The sequence below is a fragment of the Lottia gigantea genome (assembly GCF_000327385.1).
Source record: "Lottia gigantea unplaced genomic scaffold LOTGIsca_122, whole genome shotgun sequence".
NCBI lineage: Eukaryota > Metazoa > Mollusca > Gastropoda > Lottiidae > Lottia > Lottia gigantea.
In genome coordinates this window covers 309,613-320,263 of record NW_008707266.1, presented here as the reverse complement: position 1 = coordinate 320,263, position 10,651 = coordinate 309,613, and the positions used below count along the sequence as shown (strand labels likewise).

Genomic DNA, 10,651 nt, shown 5'->3' with positions numbered 1-10,651 from the left:
AATGCGATTGAACCACCTATATATGGCATAACCAGTACAGAATCATCAACAGCTTTGCATATCTGTAATATATCAATAAAATTATGATTCAAAAACATCTTCAATGATTTTATGACCCTGATATGATATGATAAGTTCGATCTACTTGTTTGAATTTAATGAACATTAAGGCGAACGTCAAGTGGATAAAGAGGCTATTTACCAGTTCAATATGTCTTTCCTACTGTGAACGTCTCGTTAAAATCTTTTTGTACTTGATGAGGCATCCAACCGAAATTTTATTGCTCTTCAAAAAATTAATACCGTGAAAGACCTCAAATAGTGGAAACATAACAAAATCATAACTTTACGAGAATATTAATATCTTCAAAAAAATAGCTAAGCTGTTGGAATTCCGGGTTAAAACGATGTGGGCTGAATGGCATATTTATGAGGTAATTTCACGGTAGGTTATCAATCGGTAAACAGAGTCAGGTCACATTACAACAAATTACGTCTACCTGTGATTAACTACAATCATGTTAAGTTAAGTAGACAATGTGTCTAAGTTAAAAATTACTTATTACCACTGAGACGAATCGATTCTTTTACAAATTACTGAATGTAACTATTTATCGCACCATTTAACTTTTGTTGGCGATCATGTCAATACAGTTAATGGGGCGTGGTCCACTTCCACTAAATTCGTTCGATATCAAGATTTTTACCGCACATTAAAATTCCGTCTAACTGGGGGGCTATAAAATTCTTATAAAGGTATTTTGAGTTTCAAAAAAGCCAAACTCATCATTGATGTTGATGTATTTTGGATTGTAAAAAGCCAAACTCATCATGGATGTCGTTGATGTATTTTGGATTGTAAAATGACAAACTCATCATTGGTGTCGTTGTTTTGATTAACTAAGATGAGAGGAAAATCACAAAGATATCACTAACATGTATTACATTACATGCAATATGAAAAATATAAGAATATCTTTTATGGGTTAAGGACTGTCTATATGAGACGTCGAGTTGAAAAACCAGTCATGACACCATATGTACCAGAATGACGAAAAAGTCCTATTTCGCTAGATAAATGGTTACATCTTTCTGGTCGTTATTCGTCTTCAAATTTTTCATATGATCATGGACAATCGCATTACGAAGGTAAATTGACTACAGCAAGACGGTCAGTAATCATCCGACTACTTCGACTCGATTCCCTAGAAACGAAATGAAACCTTAATGATAGACTTAACTCTGAACAGTAATGATATTCGTATCCAGCTTATATTCCTATGTTGAGATTAAAACAGAATATACTAATTTTATTGTACATTTGATTGATAGTTTCATCTCATATTGTCCGCCATCTTTGATATCAATGGACCATTAGTCAGTGAATCAAGTATCTTTTTATATTGGTAATTAAACAGAAGACAATAGGATGATTGTATTTCAATAGATCCTTATCTGTCTCCACTTTCTTCGACCATCTTTTAGCCTTAAATAGGATATCCCACCATTACAAATTACAAATGTCGACAATCAAAAACTAGGGATATAGACTGTCATGGCGTCTTGTTGAGCTACGTCTGGCGCCTACTGTTCCCGCCTTTAAAGCAAATTTGCCCATTATTTACTAATTCGATAAGTTTACCTAGACAAAGTAACAAAAATAGAAGTCATTTATTTGTCACTAAGTTGGTGTAGATTTCTTGTTAAGTGAAAAGACATAGGTGTCAGTGTCTTCATACTTGACTTTTAACTATCCAATATCATTTGATGATGAATAGATAGGATTAACAAGTCTTTCTTAATTGGACAAAATCTATCTTTTATTAGTTCGTTATTTTCTCATAAAATGCATTTGATCTGCAAGAGACGTTGGGATCTCATGGTCATTTGGGCCCACTAATGATATTTTTCCATTGCTATCTGGATAATTTGGTGTATATTCTACAATCTACAAAACACTTTATCCTGTAGTATTTGGAAAAAAGTGCATTTTATTCACAAGAAACGGGTTCTAGTTTCATTACAATAATAATGGAGCTCTTTTTTACGAAATGTTATTTTTGGAAAAACAATCTAGCCGGGAACGTTGTTCCATGTTAAACATAGAACGTAGTGATGTCACAAAATTCGTATCCTTTCTACAAATAAAGTATTGTATGTCTTGTTTTGCTGTCTCTGATTTGGTTAATGGAGATGAGCTCCACTTGCAAAGGAAGAATAATCCTGAACAGCAGCAATAGCTTATTTTATGATTTTATTCCATCAGTTGTGGGGTCTTTTACAACCTTTAAGGAAAGCTTCATTCAAAGTTGTGAACAAGCAGTACCCTTCTGTAATTTAGTAGAATTATATATATTTTGTATGAATTGGACCATGTTATTAAAATAATTTTTCTGTCGCTTAAATAATTTTATTTTATTATTTATTGTATGCGTCATTAAGCACGAACATTATAATATGTATATTATTATGCTTTTATTGATAAACAACAGCTTTTAATAGGTTTTGGCGCCACATTCCATGGGGTAACCTCCTTTGCAGACTTAGATATGCTGTGTGGGGATTAATACATGTGCTCGGTAACCCTAAAAAACTAAAATCTTTAAGACTTGGGAAGCAAGGCCTGGACAAACTGGATTGTACAGAATTATATCAGTTATTGGAAAAATTGATTTGCCAGATTCTTTGTCTGTGGTACTGCTAATGTATTACGATTATAAGCAAGGTTTTACCGTATATTTTTGTATTGTCATCATATTTAAAATCAATCCATTAGGAAACTCACGACCCCAAAAGAGAGGGTAGCATTATACAGTAAATGATTATTGTGATAATTTTTTCCTGATTTCTAACTCTTTACTTTACTTGCTGAGAAACAGAAAAAACTATTAGCTATCATGAATATATACTTTAAATATTATATATAACCAAATTGAAAAAAAATCCTGTTTACTTCAAAATATATTTCAAGGTCTTTCTTCAGTGAACCTTATAATTTTTACATCATACTGTGTGATTTCTCGCTTTGTTGGTTTTATATTTTAGAAAAAGCATATTTTAAAGAAAAATCTAATAAAATTATTATCACATTATTCACGACTTATTCACTTCTTTTTCAAACATGGGAAAATAACAAATTCTTTGCGTATGACTATATTGCAAAGAAATAAAAAGTAAATTATATATCAATGGGTCTTCAAATATTGAAGATAAACTTATAATTTTTAACAACCTCTTTATGTGTTTCGTCCAAGCGAAACGAGGAAAATTACCAAAGACAACTCTCGCATTTTGTCGCGCGTTGAGTGTGATCATTGTTTTATCAGTTTTTCGCATTTGATTGCAATTTGAATAAAAAAAATGGAGGAAAAATCATAACATATGCATTTGTGTATATTATATTTTGGACGAAAGAATTCAATTTACACGAGAAACATAGGCCACATATTATTGATAAAACATCAATTCGTTTCAGTTGATTTAATTCAAGTGATCATAATGTAAATTTATTTCACTGTATCAATATTTAAATTCAAACCATGAAATTATGTTAAATCGTTCAAATTATTTACATTTATTCAGCAAAAGTGGAGCAAAATTACGAGCAGAATTTTTATGCAAATAGTCATATTGAATAAATGTTGTGGTGTTATTTCTTTCAAGTGGAGAAAGCTCATTTACACTGTACAATATTCGTGAGTGTTAAATCCTGCCTTCTATTCTCAACTATCATTCATGAATACTGTCACGTGTTTAGTCACGGTTAATTTAGATCTGTCAAAACTAACAGCGGCTAATTTTATTGGCTGTTTAAACCTCATCAGCGCGTGCTAGGCTTTGACGTCATGTGTAAAAGATGAAGTGTAAACGAATAATATTCCCTTCCGTTAAATTTCAGTGAGAATTTCAACACGTTTTCCACTTAACTTTTAAATAATGTTTAATTTTATACATATTGTTCTATTATTGTTATTGTGAAAATGGAGGAAGAGGGGAAATCAACGGAGTTCAAAATGAGTTCAAACTCAGCATTCAAAAAACTGAAATGTCCGGAACTAGAGTCACCAGACAAAGTGGATGTGGATTCTATGGACAAATTTGATGGCTCGAGTGACGACGAAGAATTGGAAGTTGACGATGTTCCAGTCAAAGAAAGACATCCCTTCAGTGTGGAATTTTTAATTCAAAAGGACAAGATAAATTCTCGTGATGTCCATGTTGAATATTATGATTCTTCGGATTCCGATGACAGTGTACGATCTCCGGAAGCAGAAAGACCTAGTTCTCCAGCAGTGTCCAAAACTGTGACTTCCACAAACAATTCTAGACAGACATTTAGTGTTGCAAACATATTAGGAAAATCTTCTAGTTCTAAAACAAGCATCTCACCACCATTAATTAGAAACCCACCAGTTGGTGGTAAATGGGGTCTTGCTGCCCCCTCCCCTCTAAATCCTGCCTGGTTTTCAGTTCCCAGTCTAACCACAAGGCGTGGTATGTATATAATTATTATTATATTATTATTATTATTATTATTATTATTATTATTATTATATGTTTTTTATTCCATTCAACTTTCATCATACCAATGATATTTTCTGATTTATCTTACGTTCGATATTTTTTTAAAGGGGAGATAATTCATGTAATCCTAAAAGATTTTACGTAACTACTTTTAAGACTTTTAAGAAAATGAAAGCTAGAAGCTAGTTTCTTAGCGTTGTCAAAACAAAATTTTCCCCACAACATATTACATGGTGTTGTTGTCTTTACTTACAAGCAAGGTTACATGATTTAAAAATCCATTTTAATTCATTCCAGTTTACTTGTTGCATGTTTACTTTGTAAAGAATCATATATTGCAGAATTTCCTAAAACAAAAAACACATTTTTTTTGTTTGCCAAGCTAAAGGGTGCATGAGCAATAATTATTAGATTATGGAAATCGAGCAGAAAATTTGTGAAAGTAAAATCTGAGCTGTTCCTTTTAGTTGCAAAAATTTGCATGGTTTATCAATGCTCATTCTAAATAATCTGATTCTACATTAAAAAAATGCTTTCAGAAGTTGGGGGATACCGAGTATGCAATAAAGGTGATGATTGTCAAAGGTTCATATGAGACTTTTTTTTTTATTACTATTCAGTTCTGGAAACCTCGAAAAACCACAGAATTTTAATAATAAAGATTTACAAGTGGCCAAAAATTTCATCTAGAAACAGTTTTAGAAATCTTTGTTCTGTTTTAAAACTGATTGTTCCGTCGGGCAACAAATTACTAAGCATCCATCTTTCACCAGACGTATCTATTTGGTAGTCTAGATCTACGTATCTTAATTTCTCTATCTATGTATTGTATCTGTACATCAATCATCGTGTACACATGCTGTACATAAACTATCAATAATAAACAGTATTAGGCGTAGAATTAAACACTGTTTAACATTCTTGTAATACTGACCATTGATTTATTTATGTATGTATCTATTAAACGTGCAAGTAATGCCAAGACAAGCTATACATATTTATTACTTGGCTGTCTAGCTGAACTGCAGAAATCGTATATTTAAAAGAAATAAACAACATTTTTTACCCAAATAACAACTTAGGTTCATGAGGATCCTTTCTACCAGTTGGTCTTTGTCCAAACCTCTTGAATGTATAGATGGTATAAAGATTTCGTAAAATGTTGAAAGAAAGAAACAACCATTGTTTACACCGATAGCAATTAAGGTTCATGGGGATTTTTTTTTACCAGTTGGTTCCTGTTTACAGCTTTTTCGAATGGAATAGGAAGAAAGATGACACATTCAAGGTCATCAGACTATCCTACAGATCTCTTCAAATTTGGCTCTTTAATGCTGGTGATGTTTTCAACAAAACCATAATTAAAAGTAAAAAGATTTTGTTAAGCGATATTGGGCGTAAACTAGTTTGGAAAATGTGGTAAATTGCTTAAAAAATATTGATCTTCAAGTATTGCTTGCTTTATGTTAAAACAAACATGGGTAGAAAATCAGACTTTCAAGGCTTCTTCCAAAATTCATGCAACTATGGGTAAGATATTTATTTTAGAATATGCAAAATGACGAAAATGGGTTAAAGAGTGGTGCTTCATTGTTTCTGTTGGACGGGTGGGTGTTTGTGAAATATTCGTTTTCACTTGTTTCAAGCAAAGGGTAAAAAAGTATAAGTCAAATCATCCGCTAACAGAAAAAAAAGTAGCTTAACAATAACAGACACGAAAGAAAGCTAATGCAATTTAAGAAAAGGATAAAAAAAAATCTGTTGTCACCCTTGTCTATGTCTAATAGTATTTTAATCTTTTTCAAGTAAAAAACGCTGCAATTTATAAATTAAAAACTATAATTGTATCATTATGCTATTAAAATGTAATCACTATTCGTCTGCTTCGTAATCACAGACAAATTGATCGCTGAAAGAAATTCCCAAACGTACAAAAACCTTTCCGAAAAAAGCCAAGGTGAAGTAATCGAACACATAAAAAATAATGTTTAACGTTTGTTAAATAGAGAATCACCCACCGAGAGTCAAATGATTAAAAAGAAATAATTGTGTTCAAATGTAATTTAGATTAGTTGACAAACATTAAGAAGCCATTAAGGTTTATACCTGAATGCTCAATCAGAATTTTACCGCCCAAAATATCATTAGTTTATCGCCATATATAAAACCATATCTGTTTATCTCTTAGTATATTAAATATTATTATAATTTATATTAGGCATAAAATAAACAGTTTGATGTATTCATAAACAATATTAACATAGATATAGTAATAATATGTAGTCCATAGATTAAATAGATGATAATTGTATTTGAAATATGAATGTGTGAAATCAAACACTTATGCCAAGGCAAGAATATCAAGCACATTTAAGTGGAAACCTGGCTTTGTCACCCTTTTTCTTCAATTTTCAAATCAATTTTCAGTCATCAAATTTTACCAACTCTCTCAATTTGCAGAGAACAGTAGAGCATTAAACTCCCTTTAATTGCATTACATGTCTGTTTTTGCAAACCGAAGATCATCTAACTTTTCATTTGATATTTCATTGGCTAGTGATCCACGTTAATTTTCTAATACATTTTATTTCTTAAACGTTTACTAAAATTTCTAGATTGTATTTTTGTTAAAGGGATATGTTTGCAATTAGTCTCAGAAGCGGGAAATTTTTAGCTATACTAATAAATTTTGTTCAAAGTTCACAGCCGCAATTTGAGCATTCACGTCCACGTGTGTCTCGAATTATCTGCTTTTGCAAGTTAAAATGACGACTCGTCTTTTTTATCACATATAAAAAGACATATAAAAATAGAAAGTAAATTTCTAGTTTGAGGTGATTTTTGTGAGGAATAATGCGATTTTCGTTTATTTCTAGTACTTCTAAAGACTATTTATATATATTCAATACCGAAATCAATCCTCGAATATGTCTCTTTAAGTTAACACATGAACACGTCAATAAAGGGTTGAATGTGTTGATTTAAGTCAGACATTAATATATTCAACTGTATTTTCATGTACTAATACATAAAACGCGTTCATATCCATAGAAGTCATTCAGACGAGGAAATGTTCGACAGTTATTGACCTTGTTAATGAATGCACACATTTATTATATTTATAGATAAGTTATCTAATATTCATCACTAATTTATTCACATGTTCCCGAGTTTTAATTGCTTTGAAAACATCCACACAAAGTTCACTGAATGCTGATCACTGTTTTTATTTTTAATTTTTTTTTTATTTTTTCTAATTATCAACAATTTATGAATTCATTATTTAAATTTCAACTATAAATCTGAACGTTAATTGCCAACAGCTTGAGTTATTCATTTCAGAGATGAGCTTAGTATTAAGTACTTGTAACAGCTTTGTCGTAACGTCACCATAATAATACATTTTTAACGATTCCATTTTCTGCAGTGGCAGTTCAATTCATTTCTTGAATCGATCCATGTTTTTGATATAATAGACAGATAAGAAATTATGTCGTATAAAAAAAATAAATTTTATATAAGCAGACCAAAAGACGTTGTGCAAATAATAAAATGGTATTGCGTGAGCACAAGGCACTTTATATTTTATACTAGTAATTTGTAAGCAACAAAAGTGATAGTGCCGATAAAAAAATATTCTTTCCTGACAAAATTTACTATGAGTATGAATTATCGGAATTGAAGTGCGAAAACAAATGTACCACAATAATGATACTAACTATAGACTATCATATAAAGTGACGAATTTGTTTGGTTTCTGTCAAATTTCAGTAACGAAACAGGAAACGAAATAAAGATATATACATATTTGAGTAAAGTTAAATTTGATATATTTTAATCGGAAGCAGATGTAATAGAACGACAACAGTAATGTCTATTTGTCGACATGTTCAAATTCCTCAGATAGCTTAGATAATAAACGTATATATTACATTTTCCTTACAAACAAGTTGGGTATTGAAATGATACCGACGCAAAAAGATCAGTTTTCTCGGAATTAATGACTGAGGATTTCTAAAATGTTTTAAGACATCTTCAGACTCCATGCAGTGTTATAGGATGATATTTGTCATAAAGAAAAAGCTCTGCAAATGGAAGATTCAAACAAAGATCACTAGAATTTTCAATTTTTGTATAGGATGTTATGTTTATTGACAATTTGCTAAGATCTGTGACATACCGTTGTACAACTTCTGCTATCATATGACGTTGCCCTTCTCTATATATCTTTACTGTGCATCGAAAAACGCACGAACAAGATAAACTGTCATTAAAACATAATTTTAAGAATTTTTACCAGAAATAGTTTCAATGAAGAGATTGTTTTAACATCCTCTTGGTATTTTCTACTCTTACCCAAAAGTCAGATTTTATTTTGAATGGATCATGCATTGTTTTCTTTGCAGCTCTTTAAAAGTTGAACAATATCTGTATTACTGTGTGCTTTAAATGATTTGTATTAGCGGCATCGTACCTTAGCAAATGCATGTTCACCTTTGTGGTTTCCAATAAAACAAGCTGTCACTTTGTTGACTGTAATATAGCCAATTAGCTAGATCTAAATATTAATCATTAATTAATTTGATCATTGTTTCTAAACATCAAACCTTTCTTCTATAACAATTCTACGATTATTGCGGTTCGTTATTGTACACGAGAGGCTCATATTAACTTCTTTATAGATATTAATATAGAAAATATGAAATATTCAAGCAAATAAGATACCTTATTAAGGTCGGTGTTAATTAAGTGTTTTGTGTGAATACTAATTAACATATTACCATCATTTATTGATAATAATGACACCTTTTACAGACGCTTAATGAGTCAGAACGGTCACAAATTTAATTCTCATTAATGCAGCAAATTTGAAAACAAAATTTGTTTTATATTGAAACAGATGTTGTGATTTAAGCAATTTTCACAGATATTTATTTAACACTGATAACGATAAGTGGAAGAAAAAAAATGTTCTGGAACAAAGAAATTTTCTATGACATTTATACGACTTTTCAAATAGTATCAAATAAAACATAATCATAGAGTGTACACAGTCAATTCCATTCACTTATTGTCTAGCGAGATAGGGGTCAATTTTGCCACTTGCTTTATAAAGATAATTAGGGTTCTTGAATATTGAATTGCCTTTTAGAGGAACAAAAAAGGGCAATTGATAATTTGATCTTTGGAATAGTGATTTTAAAGAATAACACATGGGGTCATTTTACATGTGATTTGAAACTACATTTTAGTGAATTGAAATAAACAAAGATGAAGGTCAGCAATGACAGTTTGGTTCCGTACACAAGCGAGTTTCCTGTACACAAATTTAGAATGCATAATGATGTTTTAATATGAAACTTAAAAAAAAAATTTCATACTAGACTAGATTTTAACTCTGACTTGAGGCATAAACAATCCCACAGCCTAAATTTTAATACCATTTTCTATTTTTCTTTTTAGGTATTCCATCTCCGCCGAGATTACCCCACAAGTGTGCTTTACGGAAACATAAGCCAAACAGAAAACCAAGAACCCCTTTTACTACGTCACAACTTCTAGCTTTGGAAAAGAAATTCAGAGAAAAACAATATCTATCAATAGCAGAACGCGCTGAATTCTCAGCATCACTCAGTTTAACAGAGACACAAGTCAAAATCTGGTTTCAAAACAGAAGAGCTAAAGCAAAGAGACTTCAGGAAGCGGAATTGGAAAAGCTACGCATGGCATCTAAACCCATGCTGCCACCCACGTTTGGAATTTCGCTGCCAGGAACAAATTTACCGGCATCATATCTATCACGTCATTTCTTTCCACCAACATCTCTAGCTGGACTAGGTCTTTATAGTGCTCTGTATCCCCATTAAGTTATGTATTGTGGCTTCATGTGTGTTTCACCATCTTCAACAACGTGTTTGACTAAACACAGCGTAAAGTGTGCTACATTTATATCATATTTACAAGTAAACTCTGCACAAGGTTTGCAAATTGGTGTCCAAGCTTTAGTATCACTAATCACGGTAAAATGACAGATTGGGTCGAGTTTTCCCTTTAATTCATTGCTAATTGTCAATTAATCTTGAAAATATTTCAAACTGGATATTTCCATCATCACCAGAATGCATCT

General features: G+C 31.3%; 1 protein-coding gene across 1 annotated transcript; it reads left to right on the top strand.

Moving 5' to 3' along the window:
- Positions 1-10,010: 10,010 nt before the first annotated feature.
- Positions 10,011-10,295, top strand: LOTGIDRAFT_88771 (hypothetical protein; the record flags this gene model as incomplete). The annotated part of the gene is made up of 1 exon (XM_009048472.1): positions 10,011-10,295. A coding segment is annotated over one exon (285 nt), but the record flags the coding sequence as incomplete, so codon positions are not given.
- Positions 10,296-10,651: the final 356 nt, after the last annotated feature.